At 39.2% G+C, this 23,856-nt stretch overlaps 2 protein-coding genes and 1 pseudogene across 3 annotated transcripts; 2 read left to right on the forward strand and 1 right to left on the reverse strand.

The window, feature by feature from the left end:
* The first annotated feature begins 1,766 nt into the window (after positions 1-1,766).
* Positions 1,767-2,974, forward strand: LOC126584421 (probable ADP-ribosylation factor GTPase-activating protein AGD9; annotated as a pseudogene).
* A 3,557-nt stretch (positions 2,975-6,531) lies between these two features.
* Positions 6,532-7,456, forward strand: LOC126587518 (glutathione transferase GST 23-like). The gene is made up of 2 exons (XM_050252594.1): positions 6,532-6,869; positions 7,024-7,456. The coding sequence occupies exons 1-2, from the start codon at positions 6,558-6,560 to the stop codon at positions 7,381-7,383; spliced, it is 672 nt and encodes a 223-aa protein (XP_050108551.1). The 5' UTR covers positions 6,532-6,557; the 3' UTR covers positions 7,384-7,456.
* A 1,928-nt stretch (positions 7,457-9,384) lies between these two features.
* LOC126587519 (glutaredoxin-C5, chloroplastic-like) lies at positions 9,385-12,957 on the reverse strand. Of its 2 annotated transcripts, XM_050252595.1 has the most exons (5): positions 12,438-12,942; positions 12,230-12,303; positions 11,262-11,336; positions 10,143-10,169; positions 9,385-9,785 (listed from the first exon to the last, which is right to left on the reverse strand). In XM_050252595.1, exons 1-5 carry the CDS (start codon positions 12,725-12,727, stop codon positions 9,709-9,711), a joined length of 543 nt encoding a protein of 180 aa, XP_050108552.1. In that variant the 5' UTR covers positions 12,728-12,942; the 3' UTR covers positions 9,385-9,708. The 2 variants fall into 2 exon arrangements, with proteins under 2 accessions (XP_050108552.1, XP_050108553.1); XM_050252596.1 differs by lacking the exons at positions 9,385-9,785; positions 10,143-10,169 and having other exon boundaries at positions 11,312-11,652; positions 12,438-12,957.
* Positions 12,958-23,856: the final 10,899 nt, after the last annotated feature.

Consider the following 23,856-nt stretch of genomic DNA (forward strand, 5'->3'; position numbering starts at 1 on the left):
CACTCTTCCCCGCCAACACAAGCATGTTATCCATATCGAGATCTCAAGGAAGGCAAAGCTCGGGATCAAACATGAATGGCCACCTCCTATGGTTCCCAAGCTACATAGCATGGCCAATTTAAATGGTGAATTCGATCTCTCTACACTCAATTTTAAAAAGAGAAAAAGATTTGAGTGTTAAGAGAAAAATAACATCTGGGCAGCCAAAGGGCTTCACCCAACTTGCCCGAATGGCTCTCTCTTATGTTATCCTTCTGTGCATTTTCTCTCAGTTCCTTTCTTCTTTTCTCTTTCTTTTCCTCTTCCCCTTTTCTTTTCTCTTTCTTCCTGTCTTTTCTCCCGCTGCTTTCTAGTTTGCCTGATTGTGGGCTGTATTATATACATATTATGTTTTATATTGCTTAAAATACTTTGCCGGAGTGGGTATATATATATATATATTATATTATAGTTTTGAAAAACACAAAGAAAAGATATAAAAATTAAAATTTCCAAAAACCACAAAAACACTTTGCGTTCTTGCTTTTGTTTTTCTTTCTTGCTTTCTTTCCTTTTTTGTTTTCTTGCTGGGGAGCTTTCCAGAAAATATAAAGAGTTGGGCAGTTTGTGAGTAGCCATTTTTACCCTTCTTTCCACTTTTCTCTTATCTAATGGATGTATTTAGCCCGAACCCAAAAAGTTGAAATTAGAAAACCATCCAGTGGCTGTACCCAAATTCATGGAATAAGGAGTTTCATAAAAAGCCGAAACTATGGCTTTCCTGCTGAAAAGCATGTCATCTGTTTCTCAATGGCTATTGCAAGAAAGCATGGGGCTATCTTACCCGACTGGTGGTGCCCGATGGAACCATAACCATGCCTGATGGGAATGACGTCTTCCCTGCTCACCACCAACAGACTCTGCATGTCTCCCTAACTCTCACAAGCTCATACAACCAAGGGTCGGGCTACTTCAACAACTACCATTGGAGGCTACAATAAGAGCTTTTGATGTGGCTACTATTAATCACTGGAGACTAGTTTTCATGGGTGAGAAAATAGAAAAATGGAGTTGCATCTAAATGTGAAATTTGAAAGCTGGAGGAAGACGACAGAAAATTATGTTGCTGTGGCCCGACGGAACTACAATTTTGCCCGAGAAACATGATATCTTCTCAATCAAATGTGGGGCCCCATATTCGATCTGGCAAACATGAAGTGTTCTTGTTACATACTGCGCTGGTTGCTCTGTTTCCTGCACACTCTCTTTGTTATGGTCCCTTGATAATTGTTGGTTATCCCTCTCCAAATGCCATTTGTCTGAGCTTCATTCGTGGATCAGGACTCAGTTTCTCTGCGGGTAGTGCGTTTGCAATAAACTCTTCTCATGTTTTTGCTGTTGCCGCATCATCAGTGTGGAAGCTTCAGTAGATCCATCCCCAACCGAAACAGACCCTGAAAAGCAGAAGATTGTTGATATACCAACAACTACAACAACAACCGCAACAAGAGCATCTAACTTTGCTGCCCATTCTCCTCACTTTGTACTGCTTGAGGTGTCTAAAACGGTGGAAGGAGACACAAGCCATCTCGATCCCTCAAAACTTCACCATGGGTTACCACAGCATGTAGTCATGAGATCTAATTTTCCCAGTTATCGTGAAGTAATCTTGGTCAGAATATGGAGAAGGATGCAAGAGAGGATGACCAATTCCCAGAAAGAAAAATCATCTCAAAGTGAGCAAGGACCGTCCCGCAACAAGAGTGGCTTACTTTTAAAAAAATGTTATGGCTGCTTGCGCATTTGATCTCAAGTTCCTTTATGTCTTGGCTGGTTGGGAAGGATCTGCATCAGATTTACAAGTTTTGAATTCTACTCTCACAAGACAAAACAAATTGCAAATGCTCTCTCATTGGCTCCATTGGCTGCAACATGCAGCATTCAACCAGCAGCTCACAGCCGCCTGTCGTTACCTCCCAACATGCAGCCAACATAGCAGCTGTAGCTTCAAAGCCAGCCATTACACTTCAGCCGTCATCTTCAACTCACCACTAGTTGGAAGAGGTGTGCAGAAATTTACTTTTGCAACTCACCCAAATGCCCGACCTGGGCTCAAAGGCAAAGTCAGAAAACAAGATGTGTTTCGATTATAATGCAAAGAACCAGACTTGGGCATCAGTTACATATGGGATCTTTTTCTGCATCGATTGATTCGGCCGTTCATTGCAGTCTCGGCGTTCATATCAAGCTTTGTTAGATCTACAAATTGAGACTCGTGAACTCTTAAACAGCTGAGAACGATGAGTTTCGGGAAAACGACTGTGCACAAGAAAATTGTGAAGACTAGGGGGGGTTGGTGCTCGCAAACTTACTGCACAGACAAATGAAAACCTATACGATCAGGAACTGGAAATCCAGGTGTCCTAGTGCCAGTACCTTTCTTAACCAACAGTACTTCAGCAGCTGGATCATCATTTGCATCTCAATTTGAATTTTGGAATAGACAGTGACTTTCCCAAGAGAACTAATTTAAATACCTCAAAAAGTTCAAATTCAGGAGCAAGGAAGAAATTCACAAGTGCAAAATCTATCTCTTCCTCACCATTTGACCAAAGCAGATCTGCTAATGTTGATGTTCAAAAATTCCTTGAAGAAGTTCTTGGGTTCTGCAAGCCACCTCCGGTGTTGATCTATTTGTTGTTAGGGGAAATAATTTAGCCATTGATCTCTTACTGCAAGTGGCATAATCAACCGACTGTCCTTCGAGGCATAACATGATATCTCTTTCTTAACGAATATCGTTGGGGAGACTGGGAAGAAGCTTAGTTCCTTGGCGTCCAATTTAATGAAGGATCTTCATAACAGAGTCATGTGATGTTGATATGCTATGCGTCCATTTTTTAAAGAGCTCACTTGCCAACATCATGTGCAAGGGATTGTAAAAGGGGTTTGGCTTTCTTTTTCTTTTTTTTTATTATTTTCTTGTCCCTTTCTTGCCCGAAAGGGCACCTCTCTCTTTCTCCCCTTTTCTTTTTTTTTTTTAATTTCTCTCTCTCTTTTTTTTCTTTCTTTCTTTCTCCTTGTCACCTTGTCTCTCTCTTTCTTCCATTTTGCCCGAAAATGGCTCTCTATATATATTTATATATATTATATTATAGAAAAAGAGTTAAGAAAAAGAATCTGGGCACTTTGCCCGAATGGGTTTTTATATATATATATATGTATGTATGTATGTATTATATTATATATGAAAAGAGGCAAAAAGAAAAAGAAGAATAAAAAGGATAGTTGCCTAAGTTTCTCTCTTCTTCATCTGTTTCTATGTTTTCCAGTTTACCCAACTTCGGGCATTTGTCTAGTTTGTTATCTATGTAACCAGTGAGGTTGCTCCCATGTTTTTTGGTATCCACAAGAATGAATACAAGCCAGACAGAAACATTCTTTCCAATGCTAGTTGCAGTACCAATTGTCTTGCTCCTCTTGCCAAATTTATCAACGACAGAAGGACCGAAGAGGTAGACATGTCTCTTCCTTCGATATCAATCCTGGCAGCATTGGAGTCGTAAATTTCACAAACTTTGCTCAAATTTGTAAAACTTGGGGGGCTTCTATTTGCACTCAAAATATACCCATTTTTACTTATTTGGGCAATTTGGGTAAAATATGGCATTTGGAGGATTAATGTGCAAGAAAATTAACTTGAAAAGATATTTGGTTGCAAATGGAAGGGTTTGGCACTATAATATTGTTTTTCCCATTTGTTTGGGTGGTGGAGGTTTGTCAAGCCTTTGTTTAAATCAAGATACATGCATGTATTGCAAGTGGATGGGATAGCTTTCGGACAATGATAATATGAAAGAAGGCAACTTGCTTCTTTTAATTGTTAGTTTATTACAAGTGGAGGAGACATGTGTTAAAAACATGTGGTGGAGATGCAAGTTCCCCTTTTAATATTGTTTCTACATGCAAGTTGGCAATGAAATGCAAGCTGCCCAAGCAATGGAATGCAAGCTACCCAAGTTTCTTTCGGTCAAGTGCAATGTCCTCAGCAGGGAGTTTCTTCCAGACCTCTATATAAAGGATCATAAGCACAAGGATTATGGACACTCAATCAAACAAACAAATACACAAACTCTGCTCAAACCAGATTTGCATACGAAGCTGTAGTCAGCACCAAGCCTTCATCCTTTTCAGGATCAACCTTCATCAAAAGCCTTTTTTTATCTAGTTTATTAGCTCTGCTGCTCACTTGCAGTATCGATCTCCTTTGTAGTTTTCATGTACAACTCATCCTCAGTCATTTAATTTACAAGTAATCTACAATATTAGTCATTCACTTTCCTTTGTCATTTACATATTGTTCTACCTCTCCATATAAGTAAAGTCCTTATTTTTAAGGCAAACAAAGAACCTTGATTTGAGTCACCCCCACTCAATGGCACAATCTCTTGGTCAGAAGTCGAACTCAGGTGCAACCTCAATCATTCAAAATCCGTCTACTAGCGACATATAGTAGTGGCACGCCCGCACCCCACCAATCTCGTGTTCGAATAAATTCCCGACATGCCTGCGAGGCCCATGGCGAATTTAGGGAGCAAACACAACCCATAGGTGATGAACTTGTTCTCATTGCTTGTTGACTCTGGAAGGATCTTCGCTTTCTTTATGTATTCATCAAACTTCTCCTTCAAACTCATTTGGTTGATCTGCGAAACTGATTCTGGTTTCGTTTGGATTGACCTATGAAGTGTGAGTGCCGTGTAGAAGAAAAATTATGTGATGGTTATGTTTTAATTATCAGGTGTGAGTTTATTGATAAATCTTATTTTTATTGTTAATTTTATTTTGTACGTAATGGTAATTATGCAATAGGATAATTAAAACATCATATTTAAAATTTAAATTTGATGTAGAAAGAGTTTATATGAGTTCAAATAAAATTTTCCAATAAATTTTTGCTACTTTCAGTCGTTCACCCTGATCTCTTTAATGTTGTGCTAGGATAACACAAAACCCGTTGGAACCAACTCAAGCTAACCCACAGGAAATTTATCAAATGGAATGCAAGAACAAAATATAAAGGACACCAAGATTTTAACGAGGTTCCTCAACAATCAGTGTAACTAGAGTACATCCTCGGAGCAGTAGGAGCTCACCCAATAATCCACTGTCAACCAAATGAGAGTTTACAAAGTGTTGGCAAGCTCAAAACCCAAAACCCCAATATACCCAATAACTCTCACACACCAAACAAACGAATAGAGAAAGAAATATTATGAATAATTTCTTCTCTATACAAAGCTCAAAGCTATTATAACAACAACTAACTTGATGGGTGATTACTAACCAAAGAGAAGAGCACATTCTTCTTCTTTTTCTGCTCTTTGCAGCTTCCTTTGCTCTCTCAAAGATGGGCTACTAAAACAGAAAATGGTGCACACTTCCTCTCTCTCACATTCGGATGATAACTTCATCCATACAAAAGCACACAATAAAAAATCAAAAGTAAATGAATAATCATTGCTTTACAAACACTTTCTTTCTTTTGAACAAACATAATTATTTATCTCCTTATAATGACGTTCCCTTTTTTTCATTTTTTATTATGTGCTTTTGGCCATTTGGCCACTAATTCAACATTTAATGCATTATAACCCCCCACAACCATTGACTATCAGAAATCGTACACCAAACCATGAAATGATTTACCATAGCACACTTCTTTGAAATGTACAATATATGCATGGTAAGCCAGGATTTTTAAATGATGAGTCATGATTTTTTGATCAGAAAAATCTTTATTGAACCATTTTTGTTGAGCACTTGGTAGAAACGTATCAAGGCTTATGCCAGTATACATCAACTACTACTGTGATATGTAGAGGTTTGTCAAGATTGGCTACAGAAAACTGTTGAGTATTGTTGAAGACTGTCAAGACTTGTTTGTTGCGCACAATAGAGTTGCACACAAGAAGAGATGAAAGGAAGACAGGGAGGATAAAAAAAAAGAGGAGAAGAAGTAGGGGGAGTAGGTTGTAATTTAGTTTCCATAAATGTTTACATGATCAAATACAATATACATACAAATATACATAAGGTTTTTGAATTCTTGAAGTTAAGGACAATCAATGAACTCATGCTGACTCCGCGTGTGCATAATTTTCTTTGGGGTGTGATATCCACACACCCTTTTTTACTTCTCCCACACCTTTTGGGTTTTCGACCGTCGGATTAGATGAATTGAAGAAGATCAACGGACAAAAATTAACAAAGGGTGTGTGAGAAGTAAAAAATTGTGTGTGGATAGCACACCCCTTTTCTTTCTAATTAAGTGGCACTATTAAATGGCTTTTATTAACAATATCTAGGTGAGAAAAATAAGTGAATGTGACATCATTGCTAACGTACAATGCACCTTGAATTGTCTCTGTTGTTGACTCTTGACTCTATCGCCCAAATATCATAGCTTATGTGAGAAAAGCCAATATTCCCTTAAAATTATGACCTTGTATCTCCACCAAGTCGGTTGATGGCATAATTATAAATACATCTAGGAAACACAACACAAGATAAGAAAAATGGCAGAAGTGAAACTACTAGGAGCCTGGCCTAGTCCCTTTGTTCAAAGGGTTATATGGGCTCTAAAACTCAAGGGTGTAGAGTTTGAAAATGTAGAAGAGGATGTGTTATTCAACAAGAGTGATGAGCTTCTCAAGTACAACCCAGTACATAAGAAGATTCCAGTTTTCGTTCACAATGGAAAACCAGTTGCAGAATCCATTGTCATTCTTGAGTACATTGATGAAGCATGGCCACATAATCCCTTGCTTCCCAAAGACCCTCATCTCAGAGCCGAAGCTCGGTTCTGGGCAAAGTTCGGAGAGGACAAGGTAAATTTTGTGCAGTCAGACTGTTTGACATATTATGTTGTGTTTGAATATGTTATCGAGATTAATGATCGATGATAACATAAAATGACAAGATTGTCTAGAAACATAACCTTTTTATGTGAACGCCAACTGACATATGTTTTGTCCAACCTAGGACCGAGCTTTCCGCGGCTTCTTTTTTGTCACTGGAGAAGAACAAGTTAAGGCTGTCAAAGAATCGCAGGAAAATCTTAAAATCTTGGAAGAGCATGGCCTGGGAAACAAGAAGTTCTTCGGCGGCGAAGAGATTGGATTGGTCGATTTGGCGTTCGGGTGGATAGCTTGCTGGCTGGAAGTCTGGGAGGAAGTAGCTGGGGTTAAAGTGTTTGAAGCTGATCGCTTTCCTCGCTTGCAGGCATGGATTCAAAGGTTCAGGGAGGTTCCCACAATCAAAGAGAACCTTCCTGATCGCACTGCACTGTTGACGTTTTTCAAAAGCCGAAGAGCAATGATTATTGCTTTAGCAAAACCATGAACATCACAATGCTATCATTTCTGTATTTTAATTGTTCAATAATTCCCAGAAAATAAAAGCTCTTGAAGTTCAACTTTTGCATATATTTTCAGCAACTTAGTGGGATGTGTTTATATTTCTGCGGAAACGAAGAGATAAAGTAGCAAACCAAAGAGAGAAGGAAAATGAAGGTGGAAAACAATGCACAAAAGGACGCAGTGGCACAAATGCAAAAAAAATATTAAAAGACGCAGTCGCTTGCTCCCGAACTTTATTTTCTTTTCTTATTTTCTGAAACGGTGAAGAACTTACACGCTATCATTGTACGTGAAGAGAGAGCCAGACATTGCTTTATGAAACATGGATTCGAAAGTTTTTCTCCAACAAACGCTACCAAAAAGTAAGAGGATGGCTAGGTTTCATCCTAAAACGTCATCCAAAGAAGTTAAAAATATACAATTTGAAGACTAAGGAGTAGATTTGTATGAAATATTACTTTAAGGTCAAATAAGATGGCATATTATAATTAGTAATCTCCACCTAACCTCCTTTACAGATTGGTTGGAGCCAATGCAAGTTAGAACCGCATCCAACCAGCTAGAGCAAGAAGATAAACACTAGTAAAAAGAATATGGAGGAAGTGAAGGTATGCTTACGGGTTATATGCGCTCTGAATCTCAAGGAAATCAAATATGCAATAAGACAACATTTTTAACAAGAGCGAAGATTTGCTTCTTCGCTTAACCCGGTGCATAAAAAGGTTCCGGTGATTGCCCAAGGAGGAGAAACTATTGGAGAGTCCATTGTTATTCTCTAGTACATTGAAGGGGCATGGCCGCCGAACCCTCTGCTGCCAAATGACCCTCATGTTGTTGAGAGTTGTCCCACATCGGTGAGGAACAAAGTTTGCTATGTGCTTATATGGTCTTGGGCTACTCTCCATATTGCCAATTGGTTTTATGGTGAAACCCCAATTTCATCATGGTATCAAAGCAAGGTTGTTCACGTGTGAAGCCCAACGGCCACACGTGCTCCATGTCACTCAGTTGTTGTCCACGTGTTGACTTGAAAATCCGCCACATGTGTAGGGACGTGTTGAGAGTTGTCCCACATCGGTGAGGGACAATGTTTTCTATGTGCTTATATGGTCTTGGGCTACTCTCCATATCACCAATTGGTTTTATGGCGGAATCTTAATTTCATCGTAGTATCATAGCGGATTGTCCTCGTGTGAAGCCAAACGGCCACACGCTCTTTACGTCACCCAGTTGTTATCAACGTGTAGGCTTGAAAATCCACCAAAAGTGCGGGGGCGTGTTAAGAGTCGTCCCACATCGGTGAGGGACAAGGTTTTCTATGTGCTTATATGGTCTTGGGCTACTCTCCATATTACCAATTGGTTTTACGGTGGAATCCCAATTTCATCACATGCAAGGGCCGTGGCTCGGTTTTGGACAAAGTTTGGAGATGACAAGGTAATCCTACCTCCCTAACTCTAACCTCGTTGGACATAACTTGGATGAACTAATAACAAGCTGTTTTCTTGCCTAGAGATTCTCAGACTGATATACTATGATGGCTTCACTGACTAGTTTTCTTTTGAGTAATTCAGAAGGCAAACTTTTGTGGATTTCTACAAAGGCGCTGGAGAAGAGCAAGCAAGAGCAGCTAAAGATGCCCAAGAACATCTGAGAATCTTAGAAGAGCGTGGCCTTGGTGAGAAGAAGTTTTTATTTTTTATTTTTTGTTAACGGAAATGAGATAGGAATGATGGACTTATCTTTTGGATGGATAGCATTCTGGCTTGAGGCCAAGGAAGAAGCAGCTGGTGTTCAAGTGCTGGAAGTCGATAGCGTCCCACGCTTGGAGGCATAGATTAAAAATTTCAAGGAAGTTCCTGTGATAATAGAAAATCATCCTGATCCAAGTCATCTGTTAGCCTATTTTAAACGCCTAAGAGAGATGTACACGAAGCCAGCAACATGTTGACATCCAAGTCTTAAAATTTTGAAGCACAGCATGTGAACCAAACACGAATAAAGGTTAAAAATTAAGGAGTTGTATCGGATATAAAAACAAAAAATACAAAAAGCAATAGCTTCCCAGTTCCAAACGTCAATAGTTTCAACCACATCTGTGTACCTTTGAAACTCTGCATAAGCTTCATAAACCCTTCATTAACTGTCAAATCATAAAGGTTTTATGAAAATGAATTAACACTCACAATATATTTTTCTCTGATCAGTGAAATTTGTAGAGGTAGAAATCGTGCTTCTGTTCTTTCAAATAATCAGAGATTGCAAGGAGATCCGGCTTTGTGAGTGAATGCATGCTGGGTTGTGGGGCTTAGCTTTGTGTATTTTTAGCACTCGCTTCTGAGAGCAAAGTTTCAAGTTCACCTTTTCGGTATAACTTCACAGTATCTGCATATCAGAAGTATGAGCAACATTAGACCTTAATATATTTTCCCTTTGTTCAACTTTGTTCTCTTTTAAGGTTTTCACTTTGTCACGGGAGATTTTATAACTAGCCAGCACGGCCAACATGAAGATAAACAGCTGTTGACTCAAAAAGTGGAATTCTTTACTCTACATATTTGCCTGTGTTTTTTACTTTCTTATCACATTGGTCTTCTATGTTTTTAAGAGTCTATGATCACGTACTGTCACATGGAATTCAACCCTAAACTTCCCACTTACTTTTAAACTAAAAAAATTATAAATTATTTTGCTAAAGACCAGTGCCATGAAAGACGAAACGTTCATGTAGGAGTATCATACCTGTACAACCCCCAATGTGTTTCCCACCTGCATGGAAAGGAAAAGAAGTGTGAGCTTTTATTATAATAAAACACCCAATAAGATCAATAATAGAAATTGCAATATGACAAACTTATAATGTGTTCGAGCACATTAGTTGGTAATATTTTTCTTCAGATAATGTCTATCACTGAATGAAGCCACTGTTGAGAAATTATGCCGAGGAAGGAATAACTATGAAGTCAAAATCTAACAAACAAAATTTTCTTTTCTAATAGCAGTTTACTAAATTGCCTGAACTTGAAAATGTTAACCATTTTGAGATTTACATTTAACAGCTTCTGAAGATATAAACTGTTAGTTGTCTGACTTACGCCTTTACACTGTTGACCATTAACAGGGGCACAAATTTACAAGCATCGACTCTAGGCATCTCCAAACTGTTAAAAGAACCTAAGGAGTTTCATTTCTATTCTGGCAATTGCTCAGAAACAACAAAAGAGTGAAAAAGAGAGTTTGAGGAGGTTTTATTAGTCGTTACTTACTTTTGTTTGTAGCCTTGGAGGATGAGATTAGTGTTTCAAAAGAGAACAACGAAGGGAATACAACCTTGAAATTGAATTTGGAGAAAAGAATGTCAAAAAAGAAGATTGAGTGTTTGAGAAAAGAATGGAAACAGGATTCAGTAATTCACGTTTTGGTTAACATTCAAACTTTAAATAGAAATAAAAAAGCCTACCCCAAATTACAAACGGATAACATCCACAAGACTATACTTCTAGGTTTGTCAGGGAAGATAAACAATTTGTTCATCAAAGATTACGTTCTTCATAACAATGGGGGATTCCCACATTTTTTTAATTTACCGTTGCACTTATTAATGACAAACTAATGAACTACAATGTATAATAAGTATTAAGGACAACTTAACTTGTACAAAATTGCAATAAACATCATGTCGAGATACTATATAAAAGAAATATTTGTTTTAAGCTACCCAGAGCTGCAGCCTAGAGTAGCCTAAACAGGGATCCGCCCTTGGATCCATCATATGAATATCGATGTGGGTGGGAGATCAGGTTGTCAATTGAGCAGAACATAACATGTTTGAGATGTTTTAGGTTATACAGAGCTGCTTACCGATAAAAACATTAGGGACGGTATGTTGTCCTGTAAGCCTCTCCAATACCTTTTGCAGCTGTGGTCCTTGGGGACCTGTAGAAGAGAAATAGCATTCAAATTCAGCGATGGAATCAAACAATGACTCTTCGACAAAAACCACTACAGGAAAGCAATAAGGTAAGATCAAAGCGGATGTATGAGGAGCAGTAGCGAATGGTTTCCCGGGTTTAAGATTGGAGGTCATTTTTGATTTCAATCACCACCGGGCAGCAAGCTCCACGCTTCTCAGTAAACTTCTAGCCGTACCCTGTCCACCAACCTGCACTCTTCGGGGTCTGTCATAGCACAATTCTTCTTGGAGGAGGGTTGGTTTGCCCGGGTGACTGATCCTGCCATAATGTACTCCTACCTATAGCACCGGCAACCGAAGTCAAGCATATATACGACGATCTTCATGCGTGAATAGCCGGGAGGAAAGAAAGGGCGGTAGATGATAATGATAAGAGGTGTCGCGTCTGGACCCTGCTCCTACCCACCGGGGGGCACTATAGCATGTCGGGAATAAGGGGGGCCATACCGCTCCCTTGGTTGGGGGCTGTGCCACCCTGCCTTTCGATCGATACACAGTTGAGTAGGCCGATCACGAACGCTACGGGTGCGGGAATTTTGTGTATAAAAGCACACTTATTTTCTTGATTCCAGAAACATTATTTTCGATCATCCTGAAATCCCTAGAAATGTGAGGACATTCCCGGAACCTTTCTGTTTCGAAAGGTGAATAGAGCTTGACAAGTTGCTCTTGAAACTATCCACTATTCACACATTGTATACATAATCAGCTGGCCTACCATTAAATTTACATTCCAAATATGCTACCACATTGTCAAGCACAGAAAACTGAAGCTCTATTAACAATTTACATTAAATCTACGGACTCAACTGCAAACTCAAGCATTGCCATGTAATGGATAGTAAAAAATTCATACCCAGTTCATCCAATTCAATCACGATCGGCTCCACACCAAGCCTTTTGAATAACGATTTCACCTCAGAAGAGTACCTTCAAACACAATTTCCAGAAAAAAAACCCAAGTCAAATTTCTCAAAAAGAAACCAAATTTACAGCAAAAACAACACCCAAATTGCAAATTTACGAAATTTAATAGCAAAGGAGATTTGATAAGATGCACTCACGAACACCAAGTTTTGGAATAGACGACAACAGGGTTCTCATCCACCGTCTTCTTAACGCTCTCTTCGAGCCGGGAACCGAAGGAGGAGGAAGCCATGGCCTGAACCGACATGGGTCTCCATCGTCTCGAGCCGCCATGGACGCTGGAAAGGTTGGTGCTCGAGCTACCTCCCGGACTGTAACTGTTGTTGAAGGGAACACAGCAAATGGATGACTTGTTTGCAGACGAAAGAATGCGAGGGGAATTTAGAGAAATGGATGCGAAATTGGTGAGATTATATGAGACTGCCATTGCTGTTGTTGCTGTCTCTCTCTCTCTGTCTCTCTCTGTCTGTGGCTTCCGGCTTTCTTGGAGCTTTTTGCTTGGCTTTTTGGCCTATCTCACTTCGCTTGCTTCCTCCGCCTTCCTTTGTGTTCTTTTACTGGTTTGGGATTTTGACTGTTAGATTCAGGTTCTTTGTGATTCATTGACGGATGAAAAGTGAAAACAGAAACTGGGTTTTTTTCGCTGCCATTGGTTTGAGGCTTTTGGCAGTTGGACTGAGGAGAACACAAGCCACAGAGGCAAAGCATTAACCTGCAAAAAGCTATGGACTTATGGGGCTTCAGACTTTTGTACAAGGGCCATCGTAGGGAGCCTGTATTTTGCTTTGGGCCTCGATCTCCTTTCTCGTTTTCTTTTCGATTTTGATAGGATTTAACTCATTTTTTCTACCAAAAATAAACGCTTGGGTAATTATGGAGAATAGTTCAGCTATGGAACAGATGTCCGTTCTTAGATAAAAGGATGAAGAATCATTGATATTTCTTCGATAACCAAAGGGTTCGTAGCTCAGTGGTAGAGCACTTGATTGCAGACCAAGGAGACATTTTGTTAATATCTTGCTAACAATATATCCAAACATGTTATTCATACATTTTTTGCATGTTCGCTTTTTAATAAATAAAGAGTAATGTTATTCATACCATGTTTTTATACCATATTTTATACCACCTTAGGTGATATCTGATGTGGACAGCCACATCATTTGAAAAGTTTGCAAAATCCAAGGAAATGAAGGAGAAAAACTCATCATATACCATAATCAAACCAAAGCATGAGAAATAATGATACAACACATTTATGAATTGTGTCTCTATGTCAGGCAAGGCTGGCTGCATAGTCAGAGACCCAGTGCTGGCTGGTTTCAGGTTTAGGGTTGCAACACACGTCTCTTCACCGCATGTGTAGTTAATTTGTGTGCATGGTCCATACGGGAATGGCACAACCTTAATTAAGGAAATTGGCAGTTTATGCCCCACGAACAAAGGATGGGCTGCCATCTCAGGGTTGCAACCTGAGCTGATGGTGTTTTTTGTTGACCTGCATCGTTTAATATACATGTTTCGAAATGTTGGATTTTGATCTCGATAAGTATATATACTTACCAAAAGGAAGTTATTATTTGTCATGAGTGAGTATAAGCTAGGATTCTCCATTAATAATATCAAGAGTAAGTTGGATATAATCAGAATAGTTCAAGGGACAACGTCGATGAAAACAGTTAATAAAAAGTAATAAAGTAGTCAAAATCAAGGTACTGGAAATTTTATTTGGGTTATCTGATTGTTTCTGTAGAATCATAAGTTTGAAGCTTTTTGGAGGATGATTCGTGTGCAAGTGTTGAAGAATATAAAATACCATGTTCGAAACTTGAAAAAAGAAAATACAATGTACAAGTGGTTCGATAGTTAATAACGCTAGGGTTTTTGTGATTAAATACTAGATTTTTGATATTGAAATATTTAAGTTGGAAACAATGTCGAGTTCGTACAATTAAGTGGAAAAACCAGAAAAGAAAACATAAGATATGTGAATGACATTTAAAGAGAATAACCATGTGACAACCTCTTTTAAATTATACCTATACTAAAAGCCGGTGGGAAAACCACTGTTTATTAACAATGCCGTTCCGGTTTTGCCCCTAATCTAATGCACGGTTTTCAGCCTTTTAAAAGATGCTACATGAATTGGCGATTTTGCCCCTCGATGGAGTGAGTCCACATACGGAAAGGTGCTCAAACCCTCCCTCATTTTCTTTCGTTGCATTTCTCTTTCGCCTGCTCTCTGTTTCTCTGCTTTTCTCCCTGTTCGATCTTTGTGTTTCCTTGCTTATCTGTTTATGTTGATCGTCTGCCATCTGAAAAAGGTGGTTTTTGTGACTGATTGCGGTGTTTCAGGTGGTTTGTCTATTTTATTCTTTTTCTCTTTTCTTTGATTAGGAAGAAATTTTGTAGATCGATTGGTGTAAAATTAAAATCTTTGCGTTTTTAATTAGTTCTTTCCTAATTTTTTTTTTCATGTTTTTAGCATCGTTGTTTAATCTGATTGCATTTTTTGTTTCAAGAAATACTAGTCTATCAATTTTAGGGTTTCTTTGTGCAATCTTGGAAACCCTTTTCGATTAAGATGTGTGGGTTTTTTATTTGGAATGTTTTCTGCTTTTTTTCCGGCATATGTGTCTGGTTGTTCCATCTAATTGCATTTTTCATCTTGGGAAATTTTGGTCTTTTAGGTTAGGGTTGTGAAAACCCGTCCCTAGTTCTACGATTTTATAAATTTTAAAAGAATGAATTTACGAAAATATTCTAAGGGTGAAGGTTTTGACTTTCATTGATCAACGTGTAGAGAAACATATGATTTATTCACTTAGAGCATTTGTGTAGTACTCATTGGTACAAATGCATAGGCGAAAGCCGTTTCCGAGTCCGGATTATATCGGTATAGTTACAGACATTTGAAATTGATTATTTAAAGTTTAGTTATAGATTAATTCAAACTCTCACCATGTGGGAGTGGTAACCGATCAATTTTAAGAGAGGAAAAGGAGAACCAATCAGGAAGGGAGAAGGGGAAAAAAAACGAAACCTTCCTGTCGGGCAGTGCACCCGCACACCCAAACCGGTCAAAATCCGGCCAATTTCCCAAAAACGCAAAGAACATCACCGGAGCACCAGAGGTGTTCGACGGTGATTCCTTCGATCCGGCGAGTTTGACCACCCACCACCACCCTTAATCAATTCCTCTTGGACCCAGGATCAAGACCCAAGCAGTTGTAGATGTGTTGTAACATCGAGGAAGTTGAATCGAAGAACACCTATCTTAGGGTTTCCGGCGGGTTTGAGTGAAATTGGAGCATTTCCCGGCTAAATTGGACTTAGCCACAGGTATAAAACTTGTTCTACTCATTGAGATCTTCATTTCTATAAAATTTGGTAAATTTTAGAAATAATTGGATTTTCTTGCGAGTCGGGACGGCAGAACAGCCACCCACGGCGGCACGTGCGGCAGCGCGTGGCCAGGGGGCCGTCGATGTCATTCTTAGGCTAAATTAGATGCCTGAGTTCAATCTTGGTAACTGTATGACTTAGGTTGATGGTTGGAACCTAAATTCTCTACGTCACGTTATTTGGTAAAAGTGTAAATCGACAATCCGATCGTTGGAGTGTCACCAAACTTTAATACATTATAGTATGTAATATTTGAGAACCATAGAAACTTACGGATCGGGAAGCCGCCTTACGGATCGGGAAGCCGCCTTACGGATCTTCCCAAATTGGATTTGTAAGTTCATAAAATAAAATGTTGACCGCCACTTGATTTTGGCAATTGGCGGAGATTCGACCGTTGGATCATAATGCAATATTAACGTGGTTCTAGGAACATAATGTAAATTTTTGGAAGTAACGGATCGGAAATCCGTGTTGCAGATCTTCCGGAGTGAATTACGTAAGGATGTGTTTTTCTGTAAATTATGTATTCTATCGGTAAGAACTCTGAAACGTGATTTGATAATTGTTCTAGGCGACATTGGTTCGTGACATCTCGATATTCATTATAGGGAGTCGTAGCGTGGACCTTAGGTGAGTGGGTCTTTTCCTTTCTATCGTTTATATTATATATATATATATATATATATATATATATATATAAAATTGATAATTCCACAAACGTTTTTTAAATTGATTTATGCATATTACCTACATATAATTATTGTGAGAATAAACATTCTTACAAAGAAAAATTCAAAGAACTTAGTGAAGAAGGCTTTGGTGTATTTAACACAATACGTTGAAATGAAACAAAGCTTATTTATTGATATCTCTAAGAAGTTACAAATATGTATATATACACGAGTCAAAATAAACAAACAAGAGGGAGACTTCACAAAGGTTGCTTAGGAGAAGTCTCAACAGTCGGCAGAGCCCCAGAAAGAGAAGGCACCGGAGGGGGATCATTCAGAGCCTCAGTACTGGACAGCACCCTAGAAGGAGGAGGCATCAGAGGTTGATCATTTGGAGCTTCATTACGCGGTACAGCCCCAGAAGACGAAGGCAATAAATGCCTTTGGAACAAACCCACAAACCTCTGATGATCATGTAAAATCTGACCATCAGATTCCTTCATCTGGTCAAGCTTCCTCTTCATGTTTGTAGCATAGTCATGAGCGAGCCGGTGCAACTGTTTATTCTCATGTTTGAGCCCTCTAATCTCCTGTTTGAGACTCATCACTTCAGCCGCCAATGATTCAACTTGGCGGGTTCGAGCAAATAGGCGTTGGGCCATATTAGACACAGAACCTGCACACTGAACACTGAGAGCCAGAGAATCCTTAACAGCCAACTCATCAGACCGTTTGGAAAGTAGTCTGTTATCTTTGGGAGTGAGAAGGTTCTTGGCCACCACCGCAACGGTCATATCATTCTTCATCACGGAATCCCCAACGGTAAGAGGACCAGTAGGGGATAAGAAGGATGGGCGCCATATGTTGTCTGGAGAAGGCGTGGCTGCCTCTTCAACAAGGTTCAAGTCAAAACGACGGTCGGAGGGGCTAGACATTTTCAAAGGTGTTGAAGAGAAAAGAGGTCGGACAAATCAAGATCTTAGAAATGCAAGAAGGGAGCTTCTACTGGTGGAGATTCAAGTGTGCTTTGGAACTTAATACCAGATTCTATAAAAATCCGCACTCGATGGAGCTTCAGAAATTGAAGAGGCGCCTGCTCAGAAATCGAAAAGGCGTTTGCTTTCTCAAAAGCTAGGCTGCTCAGAGACCACGAGGGCCGATCTCAGGAATCGAAGAGGCGTTTGCTTTCTCAAAAGCTGGGCTGCTCAAAGACCACGAAGGTCGATCGCAGAAATCGAATAGGCGCTTGCTTTCTCAAAAGCTGGGCTGCTCAGAGACCACGAGGGCCGATCTCAGAAATCGAAGAGGCACCTGCTTTTTCAGCCTTGTCAGCACCTGTCACATGCACACTCAACTTTGCGGAAATTACGGGCATTCTGTCGAAGATTTATAGTGAAGTAGAAAGCACGTGAATGTTACTGTTCAATCATTTACTTTCCACACGCAACATCAGCTCACGGGTACCACAGATAACTTTGCCAAAAATCTCTGACAAAGTTTAGACACGTGAAGCTTGCAGCTCCCATTACATCGCTATGACCAAGAAGGGTAAAAGAATAGCAAAGCAACAACACTAACAAAGTTTAGACACATAAATTTTGAAGGTCTAGCTACCATATTATTACCCACAAGGGTAAAGGAACAGGACCATTGCTGGATAATTGGAAAGTCCCTGTGGGTCAACCTCTGTGCTCCGTGGCAAGGTAGACTAGCAAACAGGCCTAACCTTTACTCACATTCGAGAAAACACTCCCAACAAGATTGCTTGCTTCAAGATCGAAGAGGCACCGTCCTCCGAATCTCGAGAGCCAGACTCCCAACATGATTACTTTCTCAAAAAGCGACGAGACACCGCTCTCCGAATCTCGAGAGCCAGACTCCTAGCAGGATTGCTTTCTCAAAAATCAAAGAGGCACCGTTCTCCGAATCTGGAGAGACAGATCCCCGACAGGATTGCTTGTTCAAAAATCGAAGAGGCACCGTTTTCTCAACTTCGAGAGCCCCTTAGATAAAGCTTGTCTGTAATCCTCACACCGCTTTCTCAACTTTGAGAGCCAGATCTCCTTGGATAAAGCTTGTCTGTAATCTTCACACGTAACATCAGCTTTCCAGATATCACAGACCACTTTTTCAAAGTGCTCTGACAGAGTTAAAACACATGAAGCTGGCAGCTCCCACTACCGTGCTATGACCAAGCAGGGTAAAAGAATAGTATTACTCCTTGTTAGGGAGACTCCTATATATGTCGACCTCCATCCTCAACGGACAGGCAGACCTGCAAAAATGCTCAACCCTTCCTCATACCTGAGAGGGCACTCCCAACGAAGCCTCTCGAAATACTCAGCTTTCTTTCCCCCCGAGAATACCTCTGCAAACAAGCTACACTAGAGCAAGACTATCTCATATCATCAGGGTTAAAAGCAAGAGTATCCCATATCATGCTTTTTCCCTGTCTTTTCCTTTGGCCTTGTTCTTACCTGCAAGACAATGAGAAAGAGAGCAATCAGTCAGCACTTGGAATCAAGCTTCCAGTCCGGAACTGACTGCCTGGAACCTCATTGCTCTCGAGTACTCATTTTCAACATCTTATGCTTCCCGAGAAGATACCACATCTGCCTGAGGAACAAATAGGGCAAGTGAGAAAGATACAATGAAGCATGTGGAGACAAGCGCAACAGAACACGTGCCGATACATCCACTACTTTGTCAACAGCAAAAGTATCCCATATCAGCAGGGTCGAACGTACTCTAGATTTGATGGACTTGTTTTGACCCTCAAATTCTTCAGTCGACCTTATACTCTGGCGGAAACAAGAAAACCCTCCAGCCCAGTTCAAGAATAAGCCTGTGGAAAGTTACTTCTTCAAAAGCAAAAGTATCTCATATCACATTTTCTCCTTTTCTTCTCTTTATCCTTCATGCTACCTGCAAGATAAGGAGAAGGATAACAATCAGCCAGAACTAGAAATCAAACTTCTGATCTGGGACTGATTGCTTGGAGCTCTGATTGCTTACCTTGTCTGTCACCTCTTTTAGCAGATCCCCTAGCTCGGCGACTTGGGGGACTCCTACTACATGGTTTGTATCGCGCTTGACCAAGCCTGAAACTACAAGTAAGCGTCAAGTGAAATTGATACATTACCTTGTGCATCTCCACCAGTTAAAGATACCACCCCTGGAGGGAGGAAGAGTACTTCCAAAGAAGATGCCACATCTACCTATGAGACAGATAAGGCAAGTGAAGACGATACCACACTTCGGTACTTAAAAGTTTCGTGATTACGAGATCATTCTTCCACAATATTTCCTAATGTCATTTGTACTAAATCATTCACTTGTACTCACTAAAGGAGAGCTTGAACCTATATACTGTGTAAACCCTTCACAATTAATGAGAACTCCTTTACTCCGTGGACGTAGCCAATCTGGGTGAACCACGTACATCTTGTGTTTGCTTCCTGTCTCTATCCATTTACATACTTATCCACACTAATGACCGGAGCAATCTAGCGAAGATCACAAACTTAATATTTAAGATGATATTCTTTGGTGTATGCTTTTCGCAAACGATATAGTGTTGATAGATGAAACGCAGGAAGGGGTAAACGCGAAGCTTAACCTTTGGAGAGAAGTGTTGGAATCTAAAGGTCCTCGCCTAAGCCGATCAAAGACAGAATATATGGAGTGCAAGTTCAGTGCAAACGGAGGCCAAAATGAGTTAGGGGTGAGGATCGGAGATCAGGAAATACCAAAAAGCGACCGTTTTCGCTACCTAGGATCTATCTTGCAAAAGAATGGAGAATTTGATGGAGATCTCACCCATAGAATACAAGCTGGATGGATGAAGTGGAATAGTGCATCCGGCGTGTTGTGTGACCGTCGTAGGCCACTGAAGCTCAAGGGAAAATTTTATAGGACGGCAATAAGGCCGGCAATGCTGTATGACATAGAATGTTGGACGGTGAAGCATCAACACGTAGGTGTAGTGGAGATGAGGATGCTTCGTTGGATGTGTGGGCACACGATAAAGGATAAGATTAGGAATGAGGATATCCGAGGTAAAGTAGGAGTAGCCGAAATTGAAGGAAAGAGGAGAGAAAATCGGTTACGGTGGTTTGGACATGTGCAAAGAAGGCCTACTGACGCTTCGGTTCGAAGATGTGACCACGGGACAGAGGTTCAGGGCCGAAGGGGTAGAGGAAGACCTAGGAAAACTTTGGAAGAGACCCTAAGAAAAGACTTAGAGTACTTGGATCTAACGGAGGACATGACACAAAACCGAGCGCAATGGCGTTCTAGGATTCATATAGCCGACCCCACTTAATGGGAAAAGGTTTTGTTGTTGTTGTTGTTGCATGGTGCATTGCTGCATAGTTTCACAATTGCATTATAAGAAATAAGAATGTAGTTATCTTATTACTTTGTTAATTTTTAATTTTTTTTAAATTCTATTTATTATTTGTTTTATATTTTCTTTCTTGCCATTTGTTGCTGAACTAAATTCTATTGTTCATTGTAATAATTGTTTAAGGTGAGCAATTTTAAATTTTGAATTATTTAGTTTTAATTTTTTTTTAAAATTTAAAATTTTTTTTTTTTTTTTACTTTTATTTTCCAGTCGCATTTTAAAGTTTGAGAGATCTATTCTTTTTAATCATTATATTATATATGGTATACATTTGTTTAATCTTCGCATTATATGTTTATTGATACTTTTTTTTTTTTGGCTTTTTTCCAACGTGGTTTGCACTAATTTGTTTTCAAATTCGTATTCCAATTTGATACCATCATGTCAAAAAGACTTGCAAATGACAGAAAACCAAAAATAGTTTGTCGATAATCAATCCAATGTTTTATCTGAATATGACAGACAATTTAAAAGAGTGTGCAGAATAAGTTGTATACAAAATTGTGTCAATGTTTTCTCATCTAAGAGTAGTCCAATTATTCAGCAAAACTCAGTCATTAACTACCAAGATGGTGCTAGCACATCTTCTGTTCAACAAGATGTTGAAAACATAAATTCTTCCAATATCAATGAATCACATTGCATGACTTTTGTTGGAAAAAAAAAAGGGTCTCTTAAGAGATAAAAAAGGGAAAAAATGTTGTCAATGTATTAGACCAATCTACACACAACACTCAACAAACCCTTGATGATCATAATAGTAATCTTATGAAGAAGGGTCAAGCATTTTTTCAAAAGAATAGAAAATCTCAGTTTTTAATTCATGCATCTATTAATTTGATTTATCATGAATTTCAATTTTCTAATTGCCTAAATAATATTATGCTCATTTTGTTTTTCTTCTCTCTTTTTTGTGTATTCTTTTATATAAGAGTTGTTAAAGAATATGCGGACTTAGGAGATAAAAGTTATAAGTGTGTTCATTGCGGTGCTTATTTTTGGCTAAAAGAGTCTCTTAAACCAAAATGTAAAAATGATCTACCTGTTTTCACAAAATTCAGTTTTCAAATCCAAAACCAGCATCGCCATTTTTAGATTACTTACTTGATCCAACTAAAGGGCAAAAAAAAATTATCATTTTGAGAAAATATTAGAACTTATAACTCAATGTTTGCATTCACTTCAATGAGAGCCAAAGTAGATAACTCAATTAACAATGGATCAAGCCCTTATATTTTCAAAATCAATGGTCAAGTTTGTCATTTAATGGGATCTCTTTTGCCTGTTGATAATGAGTCTCCAACATTTGTTCAACTATATGTCTATGATATATATAATGAGGTGGAAAATCGTCTTAAAGTTTTTAGTTCCAAAGGAAACAATCAAATGCTAGATCAAACGATTGTAGAAAGTTTAATCAAAATGTTTGATGCATCAAATGAATTGGTTAAACTTTTTCGAATGGCAAGAGATAAATTTGAAAACGATCATCTTTAAGAGATAAATTTGAAAACGATGGTCTTTCTTCATTAAAAATGACTTTGCTAGGGAGGTAATTAAATGATGGCAAACAATATGAGCAACCTACAACTAATGAAATAGGTGGTTTGATAGTTGAAGATATAGGATTGTATGATTCTAATCAAGATATTATTATAGTCTAAGTCACGAATTAAAACGTGTAATAAAGTTGAATCCTAAATTTATGTCTTTGCAATATCCAATTCTTTTTCCATATGGTGAAGATGGTTATAAGACCAGATTTAAAATGTAATGAAAATTATAGAGGCAAAAAAACTAAAAGACAAAGAATACTAATGAGAGCTTTCATTGCCTACCAAATTCAAGAGCGAGAACCACCATTAAGTACATTGTTATGAGGAAGAATACATTTTCAACAATATTTGGTCGATTCTTTTGCAATACTTGAAGAAGAAAGATTAGATTATATTAGACAAAATCAAAAAAAATTTGAGAAGTGAAGTTTATAAAGGAATATATGATGCATTCTCAAAAGGTGATACTTGTTTGTACCATACTTGACTAATCCCGAAACTACTGAGCACCGGTCAACGTTATACCATCAAGGACCCAGAAGAGTTTCCCTTCAACCAGAAGGCCAATCACAATGCGACACGTGTCGACATCAGAAGCCAATCACAGCGCGACATGTGTCAACATCAGAAGCCAATCACAACACGACACGTGTCAATATTAGAACAAAACTAGAAACTCTCTTCTATAAATAGGGATCATTCTCCCACAATAATCTCTAATGTCATTTTGTACTAAACTATTCACTAGAACTCACAAAATGAGAGCTTGAACCTATGTATTTGTGTAAACCCTTCACAATTAATGAGAACTCCTCTACTCCGTGGACGTAGCTGATCTGGGTGAACCACGTACATCTTGTGTTTGCTTCCCTGTCCCTATTCATTTACGTACTTATCTTCACTAGTGATTGAAGCAACCAAGCGAAGGTCACAAACCTGACACTTTCTGTTGTACCAAAGTCCTCGCTGATTTTGTGCATCAACATTTGGCGCCGTCTGTGGGAAACGACACTTATTCCCACTCTCTTCAGCTTTGTCAAGCTGGTTTCCACCGCTCGTACACTCTCTTTTGGCCAAGCATCTCTCTCCAATATGGGGAGCTAAAGAAGCCACAGCACACAGAATGACACCCCCGCTGGACCTAGTATGAAGCAACGAAAGCAGGAAGGAAATAAAGTTACTCTTCAAGCTAAAGTTGATGAGCTAGAGGTTCAGAACAACAAGATAGCGATGAAGAATGAAGTCATCTAGGAACAATATGAAAAACTTTTCGAGATGCTTCACAAGGCTAGGCAAGCTCAAACACATAAGCTCGTCGCCCCTGTTGAGGTCAACAATCAACTGAATGCCCCCCAACACGGAGGGTCGCCGATATCCGACACGGACATCCCTGATAGGGATCGAGCTACACATCAATGTGATAATCAACATGAGACTTCTCTCAACCCAGCTGCTTCAACCCGAAGCAGGAGAAGTAGAGGAAAACACCTCCTCACAGAGGGTGTGGAAGGAT

Source organism: Malus sylvestris, chromosome 10 (genome assembly GCF_916048215.2).
Source record: "Malus sylvestris chromosome 10, drMalSylv7.2, whole genome shotgun sequence".
Classification (NCBI taxonomy): domain Eukaryota; kingdom Viridiplantae; phylum Streptophyta; class Magnoliopsida; order Rosales; family Rosaceae; genus Malus; species Malus sylvestris.

Excerpts from the sequence above, each read along its gene's own strand:
- LOC126587518 (XM_050252594.1), top strand. The coding sequence starts at position 6,558 with ATGGCAGAAGTGAAACTACTAGGAGCCTGGCCTAGTCCCTTTGTTCAA. Across the intron at positions 6,870-7,023 it reads CAAAGTTCGGAGAGGACAAG|GACCGAGCTTTCCGCGGCTT; the intron begins GTAAATTTTGTG and ends TGTCCAACCTAG.
- LOC126587519 (XM_050252595.1), bottom strand. The coding sequence starts at position 12,727 with ATGGCAGTCTCATATAATCTCACCAATTTCGCATCCATTTCTCTAAAT. Across the intron at positions 12,304-12,437 it reads TATTCCAAAACTTGGTGTTC|GTACTCTTCTGAGGTGAAAT; the intron begins GTGAGTGCATCT and ends TTGTGTTTGAAG. Across the intron at positions 9,786-10,142 it reads ACACATTGGGGGTTGTACAG|ATACTGTGAAGTTATACCGA; the intron begins GTATGATACTCC and ends TCTGATATGCAG.